The sequence below is a fragment of the Takifugu rubripes genome, chromosome 21 (assembly GCF_901000725.2).
Source record: "Takifugu rubripes chromosome 21, fTakRub1.2, whole genome shotgun sequence".
Taxonomy (NCBI): Eukaryota; Metazoa; Chordata; class Actinopteri; order Tetraodontiformes; family Tetraodontidae; genus Takifugu; species Takifugu rubripes.
In genome coordinates, this window is record NC_042305.1 from 12,764,596 (window position 1) to 12,790,849 (window position 26,254).

At 43.3% G+C, this 26,254-nt stretch overlaps 1 protein-coding gene across 4 annotated transcripts; it reads right to left on the reverse strand.

The window, feature by feature from the left end:
- Positions 1-9: 9 nt before the first annotated feature.
- On the reverse strand, positions 10-25,932 carry vps13a (vacuolar protein sorting 13 homolog A). Of its 4 annotated transcripts, XM_011615551.2 has the most exons (76): positions 25,719-25,931; positions 25,086-25,129; positions 24,959-25,001; positions 24,792-24,887; positions 24,614-24,712; positions 23,892-24,001; positions 23,728-23,787; positions 22,979-23,038; positions 22,600-22,680; positions 22,207-22,264; positions 21,765-21,892; positions 21,549-21,655; positions 21,298-21,469; positions 20,827-20,889; positions 20,549-20,678; positions 20,163-20,257; positions 19,858-20,003; positions 19,545-19,743; positions 19,350-19,464; positions 18,874-19,010; positions 18,551-18,683; positions 18,098-18,215; positions 17,866-18,010; positions 17,599-17,704; positions 17,295-17,467; positions 17,018-17,174; positions 16,800-16,879; positions 16,654-16,713; positions 16,246-16,447; positions 16,040-16,156; positions 15,790-15,893; positions 15,439-15,606; positions 14,986-15,293; positions 14,761-14,908; positions 14,423-14,585; positions 14,132-14,256; positions 13,860-14,029; positions 13,494-13,750; positions 13,164-13,336; positions 12,921-13,064; positions 12,622-12,831; positions 12,368-12,511; positions 12,140-12,241; positions 11,909-12,061; positions 11,564-11,822; positions 11,073-11,233; positions 10,763-10,866; positions 10,368-10,674; positions 10,024-10,160; positions 9,599-9,890; positions 9,360-9,464; positions 9,130-9,276; positions 8,763-8,894; positions 8,506-8,639; positions 7,707-7,775; positions 6,667-6,799; positions 6,400-6,457; positions 6,104-6,275; positions 5,462-5,615; positions 5,229-5,375; positions 5,022-5,103; positions 4,876-4,945; positions 4,668-4,782; positions 4,480-4,593; positions 4,243-4,388; positions 4,097-4,178; positions 3,867-3,980; positions 3,640-3,715; positions 3,355-3,518; positions 3,175-3,220; positions 2,985-3,108; positions 2,745-2,859; positions 1,158-1,243; positions 957-1,080; positions 793-867; positions 10-717 (listed from the first exon to the last, which is right to left on the reverse strand). In XM_011615551.2, the coding sequence occupies exons 1-76, from the start codon at positions 25,816-25,818 to the stop codon at positions 670-672; spliced, it is 9,795 nt and encodes a 3,264-aa protein (XP_011613853.2). In that variant the 5' UTR covers positions 25,819-25,931; the 3' UTR covers positions 10-669. The 4 variants fall into 4 exon arrangements, with proteins under 4 accessions (XP_011613853.2, XP_029684829.1, XP_029684830.1 ...); XM_029828969.1 differs by lacking the exon at positions 7,707-7,775; XM_029828970.1 differs by lacking the exons at positions 10-717; positions 793-867; positions 957-1,080; positions 1,158-1,243 and adding an exon at positions 1,292-1,651 and having other exon boundaries at positions 25,719-25,932.
- Between the last annotated feature and the right edge of the window lie 322 nt (positions 25,933-26,254).

Consider the following 26,254-nt stretch of genomic DNA (forward strand, 5'->3'; position numbering starts at 1 on the left):
GTTGTCGGATTTTGAGACATTTCAATTTTTATTTTTCTGAAAACAGGAAGCCACAGCAGGGGGCGCTCTCCTGACAAACGTCAATTACAGACAAATATTCCTTAGTAGAGACCTGCCGCGCCCCGTCCTCCTGTAGGAGCGAGCGCCGGTCTCCCATTCTCTGGCGTTTCCCATAGTTTCTCTGCATATTTGGCATTGCATACGTGTGATATAAAACATAAAAAAAAAATCTAAAAATTACACCCTTTGATGCCCTCACCCAGTGTGACAGATGTACAGGCGTTGCATTCATGTACAGCAGTGACGGACGCCAATCCCGTAGTGAGCAACAGGCGTGTCGGAGTGACACGGAACAGTCTCCAACGGCAGAGACGTTCTGAAGGCCTAGAATTTCCCTTTCATATAATCCAGTGCGGCGTGACGGGCGCTACAGTGTTCTCTTCTGATAGCACCTCAGTAGTCGGGGGGGGGGGGGGGGGGGGGGCTCAAGGTGTGGATGCTGTCCGGTTAAATGATTCTATTCCATTCAGTCCTCTTCTCGAGCGACTCATACTGTTGTAAATGCACTTAAGTCGGCATGCAGGCATCAACGCTCCGCCGTTCATCTCCACCTACACTAAAGCAGCATGCAATGTACAAAGGCACTGTTGTCCCGCTCTGGTGGACGAGCTATTTGGGCAGATTCTCTCTGGCGTCGTCCAGTTTGGCGAGGACCCACTGAGGGAGAGACGAGAGGCATTTAATGGCGAGTGTGCGGCGAGGGGCTGGCGGAGGCCCACGGGCTGAACTTACCTTGGCTATCTCGGGGGTTCGGAAGTTGATGATCTTCCCAAACTCTTTTGCGTGGAAGACGGACTTGACTCTCTCCTTCAAAAGGAAAGACAAGTCCACAGGTGAGCGGCAGATTTTGACAGATTTCGACAGTTAAGCATTATGGACGGCGGGAGGGTTTCTACTTTGGCTTCAATGCGAAGTCGGCGGTGCTCGACGATCATGGGGTCCTTGGTGAACTCTTCAAACAGGTACTGCCACTCACAGGTGAGCTGGCCAAACGTACCTTTGGTCACAAAAAAGATTCCACTGGAAGCAGAGAAATCTCTCAACACATTGAGGATTAGCACCAAAATGTCTGGGATTCCAGGTGTGGCGACACTCACCGCTTGGTGATCATGAGGATGTCGGACTCATTGACCTTCGCGTGGGCAAAATATTTGTACTTGGCGTAACGTCCGTTCTCGATTTTCTGAGGAAAGAGGAATGAGGGATATTTTAGGCAGGACGGTCTGAGGACTGGCCAGAGGTCCCACGGCTGGAGAGACACAGTAATATGGCAGCGATGAAATGAAACGAAATGAAATGAAATGAAGACTAAAACAGGTAAAAGTTGTGAAATGTGAATCTTTTATTAGACAGGATGGAGTGACACAATGATAAAACGACAATAAATGACAATAAAATGTTTAAAACAATGGAAAAAGTAAAGAGAAGTGTGTGTGTGGGCGTGTGTGTGTTTGTGGGGGGGTGTATTGATGTAATGATGAAGGAGAAACTTTATTGTCCCTAAACAAATTGAACAGCGGACGTTGGAGGCCAGTTTGAGGGTCTGGAGCCGCTGCAGCTTTGGCCTGTTTGCTCTGAGGCGCTGGGGAAACTGGAGCAGCCACACACACACACACACACACACACACACACACACACACACACGCGCGCGCAGAGGGAGAGAACACTAACTCTTGCGTAACTAAATGGATTTCCGCTAATGGCCAGATATTACCAGTTACTAGAAGACAGAAATTACACACACTCAATAAAAGAATACCAAAACCATGCTTTTCTTATGTCCAGTAAAGAGTCGAGCTCGTGGAATTCCTCAGAGGGGCTTTGGCTTGTTTAAAATGTCTGGGCTGAAAGACGCCGCTACACATCGACCTAAAGGCTAAACTACGGGGGCCGTTATTGCTCCTCACACTCATCCTCCCAGTCACTTCTGCCACTTTCACTGTGGGTCAAATTCCTCTGTGGACACCAGGACAAAAGGAGACAGGAGAGACAGAATCAGCGAACAGAGAGGAGAGAACCCTTCATGTGGAGCTAACTACAGACCCGCGCTGCACCACGGCCTTAACACCATCTACTGATGCTGATAAATGTTGCCGTAGAGACCGTTTTACTTTGGCTCTCAGCCAATAAGGTGTGAGGCGCTTCATTTAGCAACGTTAGCGAGCGTGGAGCCGCGCTCATCCCCGTAAAGGTGTCGCTCCCTGAAACGGGCCGACGCTGTTGATGCAGCGATTTCTGCCTGTCAGTTACTGCGCAGGTAAAGTTTGGCTGACGACAGCGGCGTCGGGGTCTCCTCTATGAAAGCCAGCTCAACAAAAGGAGCTACGACGACCAGAGCGTGCAGAACGGAGGCACCGGTTCGAGCCTCACTATCAAGATAATGAGTGTTCCACAGATGAGGTTAACGTCCATGTGAAGACCAGATGTCCACATGGATGCCACTTTAGAACCAAAGACGCCTCAAATTTCTTCAAAGGTGCTTAATTTCCAGTGGGATTTTGTCAATTGAATTAACATAAAAAGATGATTGAATCCGGGTGAAGTCCAACCCTACGTCCTTATAGACTGACAGGAAGGGCGTTTAAACAAAATTTGAAAGAACACAGGCAGCGAGACACACAGAGACAATATTCAGCTGTATGTGAACAATGTCAAAATGTTAAACCTGCAGTCTGTGTTCTCACCTGGAGCATCTGACTGCCGAGCCCCTCCCTCTCCTTATATGGCCGTATGACGCCGTCCTCGTGGATGAAGCGAGGGGGACGCAGGGACTCGACATCTTGTGACGTCTCTGCTGCCCTAAAATGGAGACAAGACGCACTTGTGCAGTGAGAATGTAGGAGCCCTTTGGGTACATCAGCATCTACCTGCAGCGTCCCGCGCACCTGTGCACGTACACGCGCGCACACACCAGCTCAACATACCTCTTGATTCCCTGGAAAGTACTGCTGGCCATGTCGATGATGCCTCCGGTGGGTCTGGCTACTGCACCCACCAGACCTTTTCCAAACCCTTTGAAGAAGCCGGCTGCGCCCTCCCGCTGCGCTCCTGCAGACCAACGTTAGCATAAGTCAGGGGAACATCACCAGGGCCAAGCGACAGGTGGCGTAATACCTTTGATTGGTTTGGTGACGATCCCTGTGATCCCACTGACAAAACCCTGAAAGGAGAACACATCCACACTTCATTCAATATTGCAGAGTTCCTCTTCAGCAGATCTGTTCCCGGTCATGTCCTCTCATGCTAAAGCCGACGGTATAGTTTCTCTACATTTACACAAGTCTCAACACGTACAGACACCAGTCCCTTTCCACCCCTGGCCAGCCCCTCTCTGAGGCCACTGGGCTGTCTGTTCATAGCCTCTCGTCTCTTCTGCTGGTATTCCTCATCCATCGTTATGGCTGCTACACCCTTTGCCATGGCGCCTGTGATGCGGGAGGCGGCGCCCGCTATACCCCCTGGGAGACAGATATGAGTCAGCATGAATACAGACAGAAAACAAGTGAGAACCTTGAGAATGCAGACCAAGATTTCTCTGTTTGTTACTGCTGATCCATTTATGATGAAGCCTGAACTTACCTACGGCCCCTCCCACCAGAGCTTTCACCCCAAGTGCCATTCCTTCAACAAACTCCTCAGGTCCCTGGATGGCTCCCTGGAACAGTGGGCAGAGTTACACAGCTGGACAAGAACAAAACCCAGCTGCTAATTTGCATTTTTCCTACATCACAAATCTGTCAGACAGGTCGTGCAGAGATCAAACTAAGGCTCTTGCATTCACCTGTGTTTCATTTCAACATTCCTACCTGATACGGCTCATAGAAGAAAGCTTCGAATCCTTCTGACAGCCCTCTGATCAGGCCAAAAGGATTCCCAAGTACGTCCAAGCCAAGCACCAGCACGTACATCTGTTTAATAGCCTGGAATAATAATGCACAAAAGCAGATGAGTCCGCCAGCATCCTTTGCCTTCACTGTTGTCTGCTCCCCCAGCAGGACCAGTCCACTCCCTGCCTTTGTGACTGTGGATGTGTTACCTGCTTAGAATAATGTCTGATCACCTCCCACTGGAGCTGCTGAGTGGTGTAAAATTGGAAATTCAACTCAAAGAAGGCCAACCTGGAATGCAGAAAAGAATTAGGAGAGCGCGACTACACGAGGGCCTTTTGAGATTCAGTCCTACTTGAAGACAACGTCCTGCACGTCCGTGAGCGTGGCACCGATGCTCTTCAGCAGCAGGTTGAGCGACTGCACAGGAATGAGCTCCGTGTCTCGCTCCTGCTTCATCCCGTCCTCCCCTCCGGTGCTCAGGGAGAGACTCAGGTGCAGCTGCACAACCACAGACACAGCTGAGCAACAGAACTCTTGCTCTGCAGGAGGTTGGAATTTGGACCGTTTTATCACTCTAGTCTGGACAAACCTTGATGGGGGAAATGTGAAAATACTCGTAGAGGCTGATGGGAGAGGTGTCAGCGGCAGAGACACTGTTCAGGACCATCTTTATGTTTTCCAAATCTGTCTCAAACAGCTCCGCCTACAGAAGCACAAGGGTGAAGTTTACGTTACTGTAGCACAGATGCTCCAGAAATCAGAAAAGTGTCTGCAAACCTCCTGTTCCGGGCTCATGACGCTGGCGTTCTCGGGTGAGAACAGGTCCAGTATGGCGTAGAGGAAGCCAAGATCCAGCTTCAGGTCCATCTCTTGGATCAACACCTTGAAATACCTGAGAAGGCGTTTGCATCACGTCGAGGTTAATGGAGGGTTTTTTTTTTTTAAATGACTGTTTTTTTGTTTGGGGAAAAAAAGTGTTTTTTACTTAATGCGAGAGATATTAGAGTGTCCGGCTGTTCTGGTGACGATGCTGATGTCAGTAAGAGGTTTGGGTTCTGTGGAAAGAAACAGCAATCCCAACTGTTAGTCAGAAACACAGCAAACACCCAGCACATGCAGGAAGTCAGAGACCTGAGTCCATGGTGATGGATTTAGGTAGCTTTACAGGGTAGAACACATAGGGGAAGATGGCTCCGGGAAGCTGATTCTGGATCTGTCAGATGAGAGGACAAACGCTCAAAGTCTTGGGATGCAACAAATCCTGCACTTATAGTGGGGGGGGGGGATGATTCTCTTAAATACAACGGCGACACAGTTTATAGATGTGGCATCTCTTACCTGAATTCGGTGGATTTGGACACGGTAGGCACTCTGTCGCGGTGACACGCTGTATTCCACCTTCACTGCTGGCAGGAAGTGCCTCCTGAGGGGAGCGCTGCACGGCTGCAGCATCCGCATGTCCACACCGTTCGGTGTGAAAGACACCTGCCAGACCGTCAAATTAAACCAACATGTGCATGATGAAACCCTCATTTGTGTTCCAGCGTTACAAGCAGTGATTGCTGCCACACCTGGTAGCCGTTTTCCAGGTTGACGATGCCGTTGTCCAAGGGTTCAGTGTCCACGTAGTGTTTGTAGCTGTTCTCCAGCATCTCAGTTTCTTTCGTGCTCAGAGTCTTCCAACGGTTCTTTTTCCCCGGCTTCAGTTCCCAAACCACATCAGAGCTGAGACAACAAAAGGGTGCAAAAAGATGTTACAGAATTCAGTGTGAACCCAGGAGGATGCACAAATACACAGAGCCCTGCCCGGCTATGGGAAGCATGTGTAGGTGCCAGGTTTTTGTTGTTTGTTTGCAAAAATTTAGGTCTTAATTTCAGTCTGGGCTGCTATTTCCTCAAATCTGAATATATGTTAGAGTCCAGGCGTGGGAGTGGCGTCTGCGCTCCACAATGAAAGTGGAGCCGAGTGCGCAACAGGGAGTCGGTGCAAAGAGAAAGTAAAACAGAATTTATCATCCAGTAATGTCCAGTAATGGTGTGGTTAAGGGGAAGGCAAAGAATGGAGCGGACACACAACGCAGCTGTTCTGCACACAAACACACTCTGAGTATTATTTGGGTTGTGGCCACTGATGCAGAGTCCAGGACTTTAGGCTGAAGTCAATTCAGCATCACCTCAAGGCTTGTGCCCTATACAGTGAACGCTCTAGCTACCTTGTGATCCCAATAAAGGAGACTTCCTGGCTGCTGTTGTTGTTGACTAGGGACACGCCCATGTTCTGTAGCGACAGGAGGATTTCCTGCTCAGCCAGCTGCACCTTCTCGCTCTCACAGAGCAGTTTGTAGGTGTGTTGGTCCTCCGTGAACAGCACCACACGCTGGAGACCTTCAGATCAACAGTCAGTACATACTGATTTAACATTTAATCATTCCATATAGAAATGTACATTGTGAGCTGTGTCTTTAGCAGCAGCTGTGATTTAAAGAGGATTTAGGTTCCACTAGTTTACCTTCATAGAAGGAGAGCACAAACAGTTTCTTTTCACTGTTGATGTCTAGACACACATCCTATAGGAGCAGACACATTAACAATATGTTCATTTAAACATCTTCGTTAAACTCTACAGACATTTATCTAAACTGTTTAAGTTTCCATACATAAAAATGATGAATAGATATGTTGACACAAAGTGCTTCAGCAAAAGACACCAAAAAGCATAAATAACAAGAAAGCAAATCTAGCATCAATCACTGGTATGTGAGGGATGGCCCAGTACCTCCTCGCTCTTGAGCTTCCCACTGTATGTCCCACACTTCCAACACAGCTCTCTGGACCCAGTGGATTCAGCCCAGGTGTAATACACAGCTTTCCCAGGCTCCAGCTCATCCTTCTCTTCCTCCTTCTGAGAACTGCAAACAAAGATGAAATCAACCAACACTCATCTGTCAGCAACAATTCCACAGGTGGAAACTCGGTCAAGGAGTGAATTATGAAATATTGAGATGGAAAAAAGCACAAAAAGGCAGTACAGCATCATCATAAAAGAGAAGGCAACGTAACAGAGCCGTCACCAAGACCCTCTCACTATCAGCACCCATCAAGACATCCCTGCACAAACCACCAAACTACAGCAGAAGCATGCAGATATATATGAAGGAAAAATATCAAAACAGAAACGTCTGCAGTATCTCCTGGAGAGGTAGATTCAGCCCTTGGAAAGCGGACGGTAGAATTCAGAAAGTCTTAACCTACAAAAGGGAAAACAAGCAGAACCACTGAAAGAAGCAGGTGGTGCGATTCCGCTGGCAGAATCCCACCCGGTCAAAGCAGTCAAAGCTAGTTTAAGGAGTAAAGAGGAATCAACAACAGCTCAAAAGACAATAATCCTCACTAATCTGGTTTAGAAGATGCCTGACCTGCATCTATCACTCAGCTGAAATGGTGATAAAATGTCTTAGATTCAATTAGTTTCAATTGATGTGCTCTTTAAGTTTTACATAAAAAAGAATAAATTCAATAGTTGAAAAAGATGAATGCATGATTAATGTGTTGTGTTTTGGTCAGGCGTTTAACACAATCACTTGTCATCAATAAGAGTGAGGAGCAGATCACACACAAACCAGAATTGACCCATTACCTGCACTCTTCACTTGATCACCCTCTGCACTCAGTACGGCTGTTTGTGAAAGTGTACGTGCACATTTTTGTACCAAAAACAGACTGACTATGTCTTCAGTTTTTACAGTGCTGAGTTTTCTGCTTTGTACTGAGTTCAGAGTGTATCAGGAGAGGTTTCAGCGGTCACTTTTTTTCTACCTGTCCTCCTCCATTGAGAAGGAGAGGTCGAGCAGGTCGTTAGCAACCCAGGCGGAGTCTGTCCGGGCACTGCACAACGATAAATCACTATCAGCAACACAAAAACCCAACAATAAAACTTGTTCTATGGGGGAAAAGAATTATAAAACTACCGTAATATATGAATGAAATTTGAATAAAGTGCAGGAGAAATCCTTCCTTGATGTGGAAAATAAAGATGTACAAAATAACAAGACAGATGTGGAGCGGTCCATAATTTGTCAAATGATAGAACAGAATTGAAAGTTACTTTTAAGTGTAAACTGGATTGAGAGAATGACCGTCATAGTGTTACATGTTAATGTTATGCTACATAAGCTCTGGTTGCTCCTTAGAGGAATCATAACCAACAATGTATAATTGTTGAAACTGGGACCCGGACTGACCGCAGCATAATTCAGCAAAACTCTATACAACCTAAAACATGATAGAATATTTTAGTTTTTAGTTGAATATTTATGTTGCTCATGTCATGTTTGGCCCATCTGAAACTATACCTTTAAAGTAAATGCTCCGTCTGTGACATATATGGACTATTCACAAAGAATAAAACAAGGAAACGTTACATTCCAGGAAAACGGTGGAGATATCTGTGATACAGATCTTGACATTTCAAATCAAACAGAATCGTTTTGCTGAAATCATTAAAATGTAACTTGTCCACTCAACATTTCACTCGGTCAGATCTCTGACCAACAGTATTTAATCACTAGGATTATCTCTGTTGACATTACAAGTTCTTTTCTCTCTGTCCTCTCACCTCTGATAGAACTGCAGAGTCTGTCCTTTGGTGTGGTTGATTAAGAGGAACGGGGCGGCACCGTCGTGGTACTCCGAGAATCGGATCGTGGCCGAGTGCTCCAACAGGTTTACGTCAACGATGATCCCGCCAAACTGCAGAAAGGGAACAAAACAGGCGAGCAGTTGTAATACATCATCACAATCTCCTTTGTTTCCGATGGTGACGGGATCTTGTAACTCTTAATATTTGACACTTGAACGTGAACGTCTACTTACAGAGTTGTCCATATGGAGCAACAGACAGTTTTCCTGTCTTGTGAAATCGATGGAGCAGGGAGGCAGGGTGCAGCCTTCCACCTTAATCTTGAGCCGTTTGGTGTCATTCTCAGGCCAGAATGGAATACCCGACTGAATACAGGACAAAATCAAATATTGGAAGTCTATACAACATTGCTTGGAAATGTTAGCACGTTACTCTGAAAAATCCAGCCCGATACAAGAATTCTGACCAAAACATTTCAACACTTGAGTCATGTCAGTGATCAGTAACGTGACATGTCTCACGTTTAAGCATATCTCTGTAAAAACAAGAAGATGTGTGAGGCATCGCAAATACAAACATTAACTGTTTTTGTTCTCTGACCTCTTCTGGTTGAGCCTCGGTCCAGTTGTCCAACCCGTCCTCGCATATGAACACGCTTTCCTTAGTTTTGTTGACCAGCGTGTAAAACGGCACAAAGGTCACGATGCGGGTCAGCGTGAAGCTGCTGGCTTCAATCTTCACGCCGACCTGAAATCAAACACAACTCAGTACAGAATTAAATTGTCTATATGAACTTGGGGACATAAAGTGTGCGGGTAGCAGCATCTTACCAGGTAATCTTTGTACCGGCCTTTACATTTGACATCTCCGTGGCTTCCAACTGTATCCAGAGAAAATTCGTCAGACAGTTCGCTGTCTGAGATCATGAGACGAACCTGTGGAGCGACTGTATTAGTCTAAAAGCACTTTGATGAGTCATGTTTAATTTAGCTTTCATCCTAAAATGTTGCCATCAATAATAGAAGGATGTGTTAGCATGCCAGACGTTATCAGGTCAATTTCTTTTTACCTTGTTGTTTTTCAGGAAGTATCGGGGCTTGAAGGAGAAGAGCAGGGGCATGTCATAGTCCAGTGGGTGTTTGCGATGAATATCATCAGCTTTGTACTGCAGCAGCCTGCTTGTCTTGTTCACCATCCAGTAAGGCGAGTGAATAGCAACCACCATCTGTCCCAGGTCATATTTGACGTGCACAGCTATGTCCAACTCGGCTCTCTTCATCTCTGGGCCTTCGTCGTCTTCATTAGGATCTCGTTCAGACTGGAATACTATGAAGGTGATTTCTTCTTGGTCACTGAGGAAACTGTTTGACGAGATCATTTGTTTATTCCACGATAGGGAACATTTTGTTTTCCTGCCCTGGTCTAATTGATGTGAAGTTATTAGTGAGCGCCAATGAGAGTAAACAAGTGAAATCCAAATAAAATCATCCCAACCTGTACACAGAAGACCAGTCCTGAGACAGGTAGTTTAGAAGACAAAGATCAACACTGGACTGGTTGATGACAGCAGTGTACAGCTGAGCAGAGTGGCCTGGGTTCAGAGTGGCCTCAGGAGCAGAGACTCCGCTGTCCTATTGAGCAATAAACAGGAGACTGAGCATGGCGGTCTGTAATACGATAGCCTATAATTAATGAAGATGAGTCTAGCAATTATCGACAGAGGATTTTCTTATTAGGCCATTTACTTGTACAGACATGGAAATGTGTTCTTTCAATATTGGATGCTGGCAAACGGGCAAAATGACCTAAAGGAGCAGTGAAGACCAGACACATCCTACCTTTAGTTTGTAAGAGATGGGGTAAGGAAGGAGGTTCCGTAGCAGGATGGAGGGCCACAAGTGCACCACAAAAGGTACATCAAAGTTCTCTCCAACATCTCCAGTGTGTTTGAATGTCACAGCATCCTTAACCGGCACCATATTGACCATTAGCACTCCTCCCTCACCACTACGGCGACGGCAGGTCTGCTCGAGGCGTTTGGTGGGCGGCTCGATGCTGACATCTTCATAACTGAAGCCTTCCGAGCACTCAAACTGCTCACCCTGATCGTCATCTACTAGGACTGGCTGTAGACTCAGTTCAGACCTGAAGGGACAGCAGAGAGACAAGAATGAACAAAAGGGCGATGTGGAAACTCAGGAGACATAAATAATTTTACAGTGCATTTATTCACCTATATGAATCCAGTGGAACGCAGAACTCTTCATTAGGGAGAGCTTTACCCAGACATGTGGATCCTTCAAAAACTTTAAAAGGAATTTGAAAATGATTGATGATCTGTGGGAAAGTAGAAGCATAAGAAAGGTTTATTTTTGGCATTTCATCTTGATTTGTAATCCAGTTGTGTTTTAATATACAAGTTAACCTTTAGAGTTTATATGTATAATTCAGGTGCCAGACAAAAATGCATATAATATGGCCTTAATTTGTCTGGAGCAGCTTGCCTGAATGAACATGCATGACCATCTAGAAGAATGAGGTACCTGGAAAGGTGAGCGGATCTTGATGTATTTGCTGCCCTCCACAGAGGAAATCTGACAGACCAGGAAACAGGTGACTCCTGACTCTGTGTGCACAACACTGTACATCCCCTTGCCCACCTTGATCAGGGGGATCACACTGGCTGAGGTGTGACCCATTGGAGCTGCAAAGAGCCAAAAGAAATGAAACTCTTTATTTTTATCTCCTAATTTTAAAAAAAACAAACCTCGTGTTTCTTTCTTTTTTTTCTTTAAACGGTGACCAAATAAATAAATAAAATTTCTAGTACTAGTCTTGAGATATTGAGACACATATCAGAAGACTGGTCAAGACTATTTAATTTGTTGGATCACTGTACATCTGTAAATCTCCAAACTATTAATGTTTATTAATGACAGCAGTTCAAAAATAATGTTTCATTTCTTCCAATTAGTTTCAAGCAAATGCCAAAATTAGATATTAAACATTTCAGTATTAAAGTATGTCAGCTTACTTGGCTGAATGTAGTACTCCTTTCCGGATAATGAGATCATTGCAGAGAACTGGTCAGACTCTGTCTTAGTGGAATAGTCCATGCCAAGTGTTTCACCATCCTGTAGCTCCACAGTGAATGTGGTGCTCTGTTGGCCGATGGGAGAAAACATTTCACTGTAGCGGACAGAGACCGGAAGGCCCAGGCGGTTTTTGACTACAAACGGAGCCTCTTCCTTCTGGAAAGAGTCTGATGTCTGTTTGGCAGCCTCGGCAAATGCCTGGAAAGAGGAAGAGGATTGAGGTTACAGACGACCTTATCACCTCTCTTGGCCAACAGTTAAAGCTGCTACAGCCCGCCTCTTACCTGGCCCAGGTGATTGAGCATAGTTAGTCCACATTTAGAAAGTGTGATGTTGAGCTGGTCTTTACTGCTGATGACAATGACTGTTTTATAGTCTGGGATTTGGTAATCCACCTCATCAGACAGTCCTGGGAAACTCACTGGTTTCTTTTTCATCTAGTTATATAATGGTATAAACTGTGAATACACAAATAAGCATATATTATACAATAAATGTATGTGTGGTGTAAGTACCTTTAAAACCAGTCTCCAGGGTCTGAAACCCTCTCCTGTCTCATCTTCTAATGGCTCCAGCAGCGGCTCCCACACTCCCATGATCTCATTGTAATAGTGAACCTAGTACAGACAGGTTTAATTGCAATAAAATCAAAGGAAATGTGGCAAAAAAACCCAAAAAGACCTCCAGTAAATAAATATTTTGATCGATTATTATGATCATTATGTATATTAACTTTGCTTTACCTCCAGGTCAAGCTTGCTATGTAAATTAATTAATGTGGACCAGTTTTTCACATCTCCGTTGAACGATGACTTGGCAAGAAGCATGGGGATGGTGCGGTGTCCCACTCCAGCTTCCAGAGTCAGACAGATAGATTTAATATTCATCTGCAAGGACAGAGAGTCAACTTTTAATATGCCAAACTATAGAAGAAACCATTACCACATTAAACAAGTCAAGTTTTTGAGGTAAATTTAATTTAAATCCAGTGCAATACCTGCAATGACTCCCCCTGGGGTACCAGTGGAGTTAATGATTTTGTGTCTTCATCTCCACCCTCTTCTAGGAACCAGAATTTTAGGTCCTTCCAACTTCGTTTCTCCCACAGATCTACGGGAACTGGGCTATCAAGCTCCTCTGGGGTCTCTGCGGCGGGGCTCAATACTGAAAGAATTGTGATCACCGTGTTGATGATGAGTGGGGATACCTGCCACATAAACATAAAAAAGTTTTTAGTCTGGTTTTTGGGCAACACAAGTCACTCCTGAATTCATGTATCCATATGAAAACAATTACCTTTAGTGTGAGGGCATTCATGGAGACCTCCATAGCCTGTGGAGATGTCGGGGTCTGAGTACTTTGGAAGAACACCTGACATGGCTGCAGCACAGTGGTCATATTATTTTTCCTCTTCTCTGATAAAAAGGGGCATGCCATAACCTACACAAAAAGGCGGGGGGGGGGGGTTGAGCTCAGTGACTGAGGAAATATTTTATTCAAGCTTTTTTTCCTCAGAATGATATATTTGCCATTCCTAACCTTTAGATCGTTGATAACGGCGGTGATCTGTGACCCCTCTGCACAACTTTTCATTAACAACTCGCACTGCGTAGACATGACCAGGGCGGGGGCATCGGCACGTGTCAAGTCAGCCACAAACACGATATCCGGGTTACGGAGCAAAAGACTGATCTCTGTCTTTGACATTACGTCTGCAGAAAATAAACTTACCAAGTCACTACGGCATCGTGCTATGCCCATCCAAGCAGTTAAAACAACAGGCAGGTATAGCATGACATGAAGGTGTGACATTAATCACAACACATGAGAAACAACAGCTACTGTAAGGAGAAGTTAGTGCTGACTCACTGGGCTCCTTAGATGTGACAGTGGAGTTGACCTGCTTTTTCTCCCCTGCTCCAGCAGAGGTCTTTGGTTGTGGCACTTGGGCAAAACCGTGTTGGGTAGCTTTAAGAAAAACATCTGCGACCGTGAGCAGGAACTCCATGCTGGCACACAGATAGACATCTTGCACCACTGTTTCCACACTGATGCCTTCACGGCCCTGGCGGTAGTGCACCTCAACCATCTTGTTCTGTTCTGCTCCAGGCCTCAGGCCCATCATCCTGGAGAAGACATTATCAAATATTTCTTTATCATCACAGAGCAAGATTCCTTTTCTCATTTATTAAGTCAAATGCACACAAGAACATGTGTGATGTGTCGCCCTTGTACCTTGGGGTGACTGTCTTGATCTTGGGTCTCTTGTCATCCAGAAGGCAGGTAGCGAGCTGGACAGAGGCCTTCATGGAGCTATCTGAGAACCTGTTAACGGAGGTAGAGATTGTCCCCAGAGTAAACTCTGCCAACTTCAGTTGCTCGTCACGTGAATCCACCAGGTGCACCTATGTAACGAGAAATAAAAGGTTAGATTAGTCATAAAGAGGAAAAATGCATGTCAAGTTATCAAGTATGTCCCAAATGCTTTGAGTGAACATGAGCCTTACCACATTCTCATCAGGGCTGTACAAGCTCAGCGTCATTGAGTCAAACTTGAAGTCTAATTTAAGCGTGGTCTTCATCTTGATGTTTTGCTGGGTCTCCACCACAGCAGCTGTCACCACTGTGTTACCTATGAAGCGATCACAGCACAAATCCACACCTCCTATTTGTGTACGTAGCATTTACAAATTCCGTTCAATTCTGCAGATCTGCCACCTTCATTTGTCAAAGTCAATCATTCCACTTTAGTGGAGAAAAAAACTCAAGCAACAAAACAAGTAAAATCAAAATCTTACTACTGGCTGGTCCAGTGGAGCCCTGTGACTCTTTGTTTGATGCAGCATCAGAGGAAGCTGCACCGGTGGATGGAAGAGCTGGAGGGGGGACATCGGAGTTCTCTGACAGATTCTCACTCAGAGTTCGCAGGATCACTGTCATGTCAGACTGACTCAGGATCAGCTGTTTTGGACAAAAAATCATGATAAAGTCTTATGTGATAATTGGGACGTTTAACGATAAACCAATAGGGACAAACAGCTAAATAAGATTAATAAAAAAGTAGAAATTAAAAATAAATAGAAAAATAAAATATTTCCCAAGCTACTCCATTTTCTCCTAAACTGTGATTCCTTACACTAATTGGTTTAAGATGAGCAGTGATCCCAATGTCAGGGATGCTGTGGTACCAGTTGGAGGAAAGATTTCTCTGGATTTCCAAGTCCAGGTTGACGGGCTCCAGCAACTGTATCTCTCCCTGAAAGCCCCCATTTATATATGTGGTCCTGAAACACAGGCAGAGAGCGTTTTAATGAAACCAAACCACATTTTTACTGTTCTCCCATGATGCTCAGTTTCTGACCTGTACATTTTGAGGTTTGTCAGTCTTACAGTCATTATGTCCACAACAGGAGGAATCTTAACAATACTTTTAAAGGGCTGCTTGGCAAAACGGTTCTTGACAGACAGAAGACCGAGATCAGCTACGATGACATTGGAGGAAGAAGAGGACTGCGGCAGGAAGATAACAGGAGCATTAAAGTGGACATTTAAACGAATCCGACTGCTCCTCTCTGCCAGCTCTTTTACACCAGTGGCTGCCTTTTCAGCAGCTTGGGCTGTCACCACAACCAAAGCTTCTTTAGCCTCCTGGAAGTTGTTAATAAAGGCCTGCGATGGAAAAAAAAAATTGAAGTGACAAATTCCAGAAAAATACACATTATTAAATCAGATTCAAACAAAATGTGAAATGGAGTATGCATCTGATAAGTGCTAATATGGGATATAATCTTGAACAAGAAATTTTTCATCTTACCAAAATGGTGGAAACAAATTTGTTGAGGAAGATGACCTGAATGCATCCCACATTCAGGGTGACGGCAGTATCGACTTGAGACATGTCCAAATAGGCGTCTCCTTCTGTTGCATCTGTATAATTTACCATTTGAAAGGCAAACACCTCTTTATCTGCTATCGACACAGCCTAAACAACGAAACACAGAACATCAGCTGCACTGTGTAAAGCAATATCAATAAGGACTCATCAAAAATAAATGATACACTTTACAAGGGTATAGAAGAAAAAGACATGAGTACATTAATAATACCGTTCATTGATCGATTACATGTACATTAACACAGGAGGACGGACAAATGCTGCTGATACCTTCTTGTACATTGCATCTTGGGCACAGTCTAAGATGACAATGCTCTTCAGGTTTGCCTGTACCTCCATCTCCTTCTTCTTCATCAGTACTTGGGAAACTAGACCTGCATGTTGGGAAGTTGAGAAATTAAGAAACATTCTTTCCATTTCTGAACAGTATGGTCTTGCATCCTTGCTAGTTAATACCATTGAAAAGGACCAAACACTGTGCTCACATGTATTAGACATTCATTTAACAGCACTTACATACCTTCAATAATGATTTCAGAGATCCTAGCTTTCTGCCCTCGAATGAAAACCTTCAGACATCGGAGATCTGCTCTGATATGCAGATTTACCACATCTGCAAACTTTGTAATCTTTGATGCTGTAAAAAAAAAAAGTGTCCATTAAAAAACAGTGATTTCGTAGTGCAAAAACAGTATGAAGACTGCAACATTTGGAAAGAAAACCAACTTTTTTTCTTGGTGACAACAGTTTCCATTGTCTTCTCTTCCTCCTTTTCTGTCTCATCCTCCTCTAGGATGGTGGGGAGCTCCTCCTGCCCTCCTTCTCCTTCCTCCTTCTTAGCAGGAGGAGGAAGGAGGTTGTTTAGGAAGTTCATGGCATTGAGTAGGGCCTCAGTATGTAGATGGACATCCAGGGATGAAAAGGTCACCTGTAGGATTCCAACATCGCAATATTAAAAAACTGGCACTGAAGAAACATAAAGGGCATGCTTACTTTTTAGGCACTAGACATCTTTACTGATGTCAAGTAATTCTCAGCTTTAATTATATGGCACAAAACCTATATTATTAGAATAAAATACAACTGACATTCATTCAGACTATTAGGCATGCTAATTGTTAATTAACCATTTACCTTAATGAGCTGCTCTGTATTTTTGTGCTGAGTCTTGAACTCTGGGCCAGTTTTATCAGCCTAAAAGAAACATAATCCACAATGAGGGGTGATTTCAAATTTAAAATAGAAAAATATTTATCAATAGGTATGGAATTTGTGCATACTTTAATATACTCCAGGATGAGCAAGTCAACCTCTGAGTTGTCTAAGGTGGTGAGTAACTGAACCGGCTTGTTTTCAGAATCTACAGGAGATTAAAACATGGCAAAAAAAACAGCTATGATGAAGCAGACAAATAATCTTTGGAGCGTTAATTGTAAAATCAATATCAGACATTTAGGCTAAGATATGGAAGTAAAATTGTGTATTAGCAAACACTGACCCATGTACTCGGGGCACTTCAGGCAGATCTCTCGCAGATAAGTGTTTGATGTCATGTCAAAAGTGTTAATTTTCAACTCAGTGCCCAGATTTTCTATGTCTAAGTGCAGTACGGTGATCTCCTGATCTTCTGACAGGCGGCACAACTCGACAGAAAACTAGATGACCAGAAAAAAGAGCAGGACGGAAAAAACACAAAAAGAAAATAATCAGGTGAGAAAAGTGGGACAACAGGAGAATTACTAAGCTCAGGAAAGCTGAAAACAACTTTTCTATACCGTGTTGATGACAAACGTCATGATAAAGTCAGTCATGTTCTTTGGAATGTCTTCTTTGACAAGACTTCTTTTGTGTAGGTCTGCGTAGCGTAGCGGCAGCGGATTATCAGAAAAGAAGGCTCGATCACCGACGGGAGAGCTGGGAGCATCATAGAACAAATCCTCCTCTGATCCTAATGCAGACATTTAAAAAAATGCAAGAGTGAAATGTAATCCTGCACCTGTAAAAGGATTTTTTTAAGATTGTTTGTCCGTATGATCATTATGTGAGTGGAAACGAGGCAGGTAAGGTCAGAGTTGGTACCCAATGAGGTGATGCTGATGGCATCACAGGACTCAAACATGAGCGATGAGCGCTGGTCCGGTAGGTTCAGGAATTTTCTGGGAGTGAGCTGAGGAGTGGATTTTAGCTGAGGAGAAAAGGAAACCAGGGTGAGAACCACACTAGCCAAAATGTACTTTTGAATCTCTTCAGTCGTTATTATCGTGTTATTTCCTCATCTTAATTAATGTGTATTATAACATTATAACTGCACAACTTTTTAAATTTGGCTCAAGATATTTGTCTTACCTTTAATACAGGGGCTTGAAGACTGCCAGGGGAAGGGCCAGAGCTCTTTGGCAGAGGTATGCTGTATATCAACCCCAAAATACTTCGTAGTTTATCATCAGAAATGCGAAGTGACAACAGAGGCAGCGTTCCAGACATTTTGTACCTGGAACATAGATACACACAAAAGTATCACTTTGAATTTAAGTCTGACAGCATCTATTTCCTATAGCCAATTAGGAAAAAAACGTACTTTGCCATGCGGGAGTCTTTTACAACCATCGCTCTGCTGAAAGTGACTGTCAAATCGACCGGCTCTAAGATGTGTAGGGGTGACTCTCTCTGTTTACGTGCCACTTTCCAATCGCTTTCTGCCACACACAGAAATTGTTCATTAAGTGACATCACAGGGGGGTTGTTTGTGCAAGAAATATGGTTTTATCTATAACACCAAAGTCTAGTGTGCATGGTCCCAGAAGCACTTTGAAAAAATGGATTTATAACTCAAAAGTAATAAATCATGATTGGAAATTCAACCATTATAAAAAAAAATCTATTTACTTTTTTCATGTGTAAATTATGTTGACATATAAATATGCATAAAAATGTTAAACCGCCTCTTCTATATTTCTCTGAGTTCAGGGGAGTAATAAATACACTTTGAGCCTGGATGTAGTATTTATAGTATTTGCATCAGTGGAGGGACCTGGTTTGCTGTACAGGAGCTGCAGGTTGCTGAGCTGCACGTCAAAGCTGTCGTAGGCTCTGGACATGATTTCTTCAAGGTTGCTCGTGTTCACGGTCAGTTGAGGAAGATCTTTCTTGCTTAGACTTGTTATCTGAAAATAAATCAAATAGGTCGGCTTTTTATTTAGATGTCCGTTTCAGAGCTAAAGATCAGCATCATTCCTCATCATCTTTGCACAATATTCCCTCAATGTTTATATTTTAAAAAAATACCAGATACAAAGTATGGACAAATCTTTTGTAACACTAACTACAAACTGACTTAACAACTTCCTTTCTGACCTTGAAATGACCAAGATCCAACAGCAGGATGTTCTGAGTACCACTGTAGAAACCAGTCTCAGGAACAATGACATAGGAGGCCATAAGGTCCACTTTCAGGTCAAGAACTTTCTGTGTTTCAATCACATACAGTAGACCTAGAAAACAATTAAACAGCCTTTAAACAATTACAAAAGTATAGATAAATATGTAGCAAGGTCTCAAGGTCTTTTCACAAAAAAGCCCAAAAGAATATTCTAGAAAAATATAGTTTTATTATGTGTTATAACAATCTAATTGGGGGGGGGGGGACTTTGGGGGAAAAAAGTGCAATTTTATGTGAACTGCAGCCATCAACTTTCAGAGGAAATAATCAGTCAGAGAGATAAACAGGAACTCCAGACTCCGGCTGGGTGGATGAGATAATGACTGATATGTAAACACAGAGGAATGTGAGCATTTGCTCATCAGAGAACCAATAGCAGAGTCAAACTGACCAGTGGCTGTACGATCTCGAAACTGCTCCAGTTTCATTAGTGTTGCGTTGGTGAGCTCATCCAGCTGCACGTCTCCTGGAGCCTTGAAGAACTCCGACATGGTGTTCACTGTAATCTACACAGCATCACAAGCAAACTTTTTTTCCCTCTGTAATTTGTCATGGTTGAACGTGCAGCGTGACAGGCAGCACTCACAGCATCGTAGATGATTTCTAAGGGCTGCGACTGCACATGTAACTTCTGGTTGGAGGTTTCGTCTATTGGGTTGGTCTCAAATAAGAAGGACAAGAGCGGGGTCCCAGCTGTAGCCGCCTTCCTCGATGACAGGAGGGTAGGGGCAGATCTCTGGCTGGCCAGGCCTGTCACCTCAAACAAACTGAGCTCTGCTGTGACTCTTAGAAAAAGACAAGAGGGGTAACAATGATAGGATTCACAGTAGGAAATATGTTACATTCACACTGAATTCCAGGATTTTAAACACCTAGACTTATAGACAGCTATAACATACTTGATGGCTTCTGCCCCAGACCGCTGTGTGAGTGTGGACTTGAGCTCGCCTACAGTAACCTTCATGATCTCGTTTTTGTCCTTGTCCTTGTCTTTGAGGGACAGCGACAGCCTTTCCATGTGAAAATTGATCTTTGTGTCCTCAAACTAGAACAAAGACACAACATAGTGTGAATTTAACATCAAGTATATAATTGTTCTGTTCTTTGAAGAACTATTTCTGTTCTAGCAGCACTGGATCATGAATAGAGAGACAAATAAAAATGCATGACTAAGGAGGTGGGAGTCAGGAAGGAAGTGACTCACATTCTTTGGCAGGTTGTGATTGACATCTGTCTCACTGTATCCAATGGCAGTGTACAGCTTATCCTTCTCAGCAGGCGTCAACAGATCATCAAAGCCTAAAATACAGACGGAGAGCAACGGGGAAGAGAAATGCTAAGAAAAGTGAACTAAAATGCCCACTTTCCTGACTTTTGATCCAGCACATTATTCGTATTACTCATTTCTAAAGGTCGTCGACGATCATAGATGTAGTCACAGAAAAAGTCAGTGGAGGATGTAATTGCCAAAAACCTAAAAACTACATCAAGATTTCAAGCCATATTAAAGTGCTCACTGAGAAAATGGACTCTTTCTGTAATCACAAACATCCATGCAGGTGTTTTGGATTTTTGTCCTTCATGTCATACCTCCAGTTTTGACATCTTTTGGTTTTTCAGCCTCTCCTCCCCAGTTCCACATCCAGCTAAGCCATCCCTGAGACTGCTCTTCCTCCATCTTCATGCCCGGACGGTAAATGCACAACCCTGCCTTGCTGGCCTGGGGAGGAGAATAATATGACTTATGAGAAATGTGGAATTTATTTTTATCTTGTGACTTCTTCATTTATTTAAATTCATGCTACAATGATAGAACAAATTGTGACAGTGAAGATACTCATTTTTTTGCGGGGGGACTGAAAACCCACCTCCACCTCAGCCTGCTGTCGAGCCAGAGTGATGTTAAAAATATCCAATGTCTTTTCCGGTTCCTGAAATTAGATATAACACAAATTGATTACAGCTTTCAGCGGCTCCTTGTTTCATGTCACCGTTAATGACATCAGGAGAGGATGGTGCTGTGCAGAGCAGAGACTGAAACCCCCCAGTCTCTTACATCAAAGGCTTCATTGAGAACTGAACTAGAATCAAGCAGAAACGGCTGGACAGAGGTTCAATTTGCATTAGCAGTAATGTTTCTCTGGATCAATAATTGGACAAAAAGAATGGAAGACAAGAGTACGGAGATCAATGCTTCACAATAGGCAACAAATCCCTGGTGGTAAAGTAGGAAATGGACAAGCCTAAATGCAGGTGCAGTGGTAAGTGGACATGTCTTCAGTTTAGCCAAATTAATTGCACAGGGTTATAAAACAGACTATTTTAAAATTTGGTCTCACCTCGAGGGCCTTCAGTAACTCCTCAGTTGGTTTCTTGCTGGTGATTTTGGTCTTGAACAACTCTTTGTAAGACTTCACCATCTGCCGATGGCAGCGGATGTGCCACCATGACCACATGTGTAGCCGAGGCTTCACATCGACCTCAAGAACGCTTGTGATCGCATAATTCCACCTACAACAGGCAACAGGAGCAGAATGTCACTATGCAGTCATCACTGTGTGGCCTTTTAAAATCGAAGGGGCTTGCTGACCATATGGAGGCATTCCTGTGAACCTGGACTACGGGTCTGTACTTCCTGTACGGCAGGTTGCGTGACATCATGTACACGGATCCCAGCAGCTCCAGGACACTAACATACTGGAAAGACAGGAAATCAGCAAATAAGAGGGATTCTGTAAATATTCATCTTTTCACTATTTACATTATTTCCATTCTCTCGCTCTTTTCACAACTCATGTACGCGTACTTGTGATCTGTTGAGCTCAATGGCCACCTCACTCAGATTGACCGTGAGGTCTGTTTTGGGAGAGGAGAAGTCCACATCTGACCTCGGATTCATCTGCAGTTTAGCATCCACTGATATTGGACGAAAAACTGCAACACAGATTAAAAAGATGTTAAATTTACACCATAAAACTCGTGATATGAGGCCATACGTGGCTTTCTACTTATATGAGATCACAGATCTGTGATATCGGATGACACACCGCACTCGCACGCTAGAAATGTGTTGGTGGTGAATCACGTTGTGTGATATCTATTTTTCACAGAAATTACAGTGCAAAATATATATCCACATGTACTTTGTATGCAAAAATAATGACGTGCGTAGAAATAAAGATGTTATACCGCGTGGATTTAGGTTGTTTTTAGGGAAAACGTGCAGAAATGAGGTGTGAGACACTCACTGAAGTCGTGATTGCTAGAATCCGAATCGTAAACTTCCATACTCCTCTGGAGGCATTGCTGCAAACACAAGGACACAAGGTTCATTTTCCTGTATTTTCTTTTTTCTGTTTCATAATCCAGTATTTTCCTAAACTCGTTTACACGACTTTATAATACATTTAAATGGTTCTTTTCCCAACAGTTCCCATGGCATTTGAATACTGAGACATCACAGAACACTGCTTTTCATATTGTGAATCCTTAAATTGCAAATTCTTCCATAGAAATTATTTTTTTTAACTTTACAGTGTTTTGGATGCAATTTTGTGAGTCTGTGTCTCAAAAGTGGTTATCAGACTCAAAATAAATCTATATTGGCAGAAACAACGGGTCATTTTAGCAGTGTGACTCACCAAAGCCTCCTCTGTGCTATAATTGGAGAAGAGTACGGAGTTGACGTTCAAATACGAAAATAAGTTGTCAAGCCGAACAAGCTGGGGAAACAGAAAAAGAAAGCAATGTGAGGAGGAAGAGAAGGACAAATAGGAAGAGTAGTTTACAATCATCACTCTGGTACTGACTGTTCACAGCAGAGAACAAAGGAAACTGCTGAGAGCAGAGACAAGATCACTATCACACGGCATTAATGTGAACTACCGATGAAAGCAGCACTCTCGCGTCCATGAGTAGACATTTTTTACCGTGAGATGACCAGTAATACAAGTAGCTGAAACTACTAGAAAAGACAATGATTCCAGTTCATTTTACTCTGAAGTGGTTGAATTTGTTTACCTTGAAAAACAGCCTGGAATTCTCATCCAAAAGGCTGGGGGTCCAGTTCTCATCAGCCGTCTGTGAGTCAAACAAAGAGTTACGGGGGGCCTTGAAGAGCCCGATTTAAGGTTTAACATCTGTTACATGTGAAGCTGATTTTAGACCAGGAGAATGGAGCTATTTTCCATGTGAAAGCGTTTGCTACTGAATCTCAGTGGCTGCACTTTGCACCGTCCCGGAACATTAGAGGTCTGCATTATCGAAGCGCAAGGTTGCAGAAAAAGAAACATTAAGACAGAAGACGTGCAAACACATCCACAGACCAGGTTCTATATAATGGAACAGACCTGTATATTTACAGTCATATCTACTTATTTCATATTGATGCAGCACTGACATTAAGTTTATTGATTTAGCATTCGCAAAGTAATTTATTGGCAGCTGACTTCGCAGCATTTGGCAGCTGCAGCTTTATTTATATTCACTTCAAAAGATTATCCATCAATTGTAAATTTGGTTGGTGTAAGTAATCAGATGTCCAGTTAATAAAAGCGTAAGAGCTTCATTCTGAGCCAACTGGACGTCTTCTCATGTATAAAGATGTTTTATATCTCTATAGTTTTCCAGGTCTGATTAACAAAATGCGGTCCTTTAGAGAAAACTGGGACATTTTAATGGAGTTAATCACCAGGTTACAGAACATTAATGTTGGTGGTTAAATTGGGGGGGGGGGCAGAATAAATACTTGATGGACAACCCATCCATACCTGAAGACTGAGGTTTTTCAGTGACACTCCGATAGACAAAGGCGAGTCTGGATTCGTGACCTGTGAAAAAACGGAGGCGCTCACTCGTTTTGCTGATTACCTTACGCTCCAAATTTGAGATGTACTGATTCGATATGGCAAACACAAACTTGCACGATACTCACGTTGTCTTCATAGCGCACGTGGATGTTGGAGATCTGCACCTGCAGGTTTTTGATGATCTGAGTGACAAGCTTTTCCACAAAGGTGTCCTGCTTTTCCAATGTAGAATTTTCTGTTACAATCAAACACAAAGTGATTTCATGATCTGTTACCACTATAAAACAAATACGTGTTTAGTGTGTGTGAGAGTTTGGGGGGGGAAATGTTTTTCTCCTTGTAAAATCAGCCACTTAACAAGCACATTATGACCTTCAAAGGACCAATCAACATTCATGTACATCCTATTTTATATGAAAAAAAATGTTCCCCAAACTAATTAGCTAAAGTGCATTTGTTGGGACGTCAACGCATGACAGTGCACAAAACACGACAATAAAGTTCAGGCTCAGTAGTGCTAAATGTCAGAAAATAAAAAGTGTGAACATTTGGGTTCTCCGACATCACAGGAAGTCACAACCATGAAACCACAAGCAGATGCCTTGAATCTCTGCTTTAGCAAATTTTCATACCACAAATCCAGTTTTGCATACTTTTCATATATTTAACAAATTTACTGCCCCACCACCTGAAAAGAACAATTCTTCCTCCCGCTAGTTGCATCTTACAGTTTGACCAAGAGGACGACTGAAGTAAGTAACATGATCTCCACTTGGGCAGCTAAACAAACAAAAAGATTCACCAGACTCGCACACGTTCCCCTTTTAAATCAGAGCTGAACCCTGACCTTGGTCATCAGCAGTCAACTTTGTCTCTATTTGCTGTAGTTTTCTCTGACGAGCCTCTTGAAGTTGTTTTTCCTCTTTTTCTGCATCGTACTTTATGCCTGGAAATAAAAGATACTCAATGTTTTGTATATTTGTGAAAAATGGTTCGCAAGCTTTGCTCATTTTTTGTGCTCTTACTTGCTAAGGGGACAATGAGGAGATAGACACCATCCAATGTCGCCTCTACTGACTGTGTGTAGAGGTTCTTCCATGGGATCTTCAGCTCCAACCGTCCTGTCAAAATAGACGCAAAGTGAGAAACCTGCTTCTGCACAAATAAGACAGCTAAGAGTAACGACACTCACCTATATGACCAGCTTTCACTTTAAAAGGAATGTCAAGCTGACTCTGCAAAAAGAAAAGGGCAAAATCTGATGAAAATCCAAAACGCGTGACTTATTTGGCTTATTTATACAATTACTGGATACCTACCAAAGCATTTTCATTTATCTCAAGATTAGTGAGAACTGCATCACCTGTGATGGAGGGAAAAGTGCTTGGTGATGAATGCTGCCATAAACACAACAGGATGCATTTAAGGCAGACCGCACTTGTTACATGTCTTTCACGACAACTTGTCTTTTTATGATAGTTAAAAATAATGAGCGTGACACGAAAAGTCAGAATTTTGTAATGATTTGGATCCTTGCAACAAGTCAGTACACGTTAGAAGCGGCTTCAAACCCTTCTCTGCTCTAGTGCTACGTGTTGGAATTTTTTTTGTTATCTTGAAGCTCATAAAAAAGAGCTAATGTAGTAGAAAAGTGTTCAGTCATAATGGCAGTAGTCTGGAAGGGTGTGACCCTGCGTTCTCTCAATCTGGCATGTTGAGGGAAAAACGCCAGGGCTCGAGGAGAGCTGTTTTTAACATTTTCAGCGTTCTTTTCTATCTACAAATTAAGCTTAACTGCATTGGCTTGCTCATTCTGGTCAGTAAAGCTGAACAAACCAGCAAAACTGACACTGACAGCTGAGGGAGACTGTCACAGTGCTGCCTGCTAGCGTTATTAGCTTTAGCTAGCTAGCTAGCTCGGCGAGCCGGTCCAAGTAGTTAGTTCGTCTTACCTCCCCAGATGCCGAGCTTTAACTGAGAGCTGTCAAGGTTGACAACATAGTCTCCTAAAAACCGGTTGAGGACATCGACCACCAAGCTTTCGAAAACCATTGTGCTTCTATTTATTTCATCTGTCTATCACCATGTTTACATTCAGAGGTGTCGCCTGCTTGGAAGGTGACAGGTACCAGATCGGCTCGCGGACCTGCGCTTCTAGATGACGTCACGTATTGCGATCGCCTTCACGGCTTAGTTGACGTCACGTTCTATGGCGACGGGGAATGTTTGTAACTGGCAGCTTTGAAAAATCCAACTATGTATGACACGGAGTAGAGGATTTGGCTGCTAATGTCAAAATTAAGAATAAATGTAGTGCCTCGTTTCTGTGGGCGTGGTGCGAAAGGATCAAAAGGATTAATAATTGATCATTTTGTTCTTTGATGATCAAAAATTGAACTTGGTATTTGACTTATTTTGCCATTTTCTCCTTCTAGGTTAATGGATTTTAGGTCCGTTGCAGCCGTTCCAAATTGACAACTGACAAGTA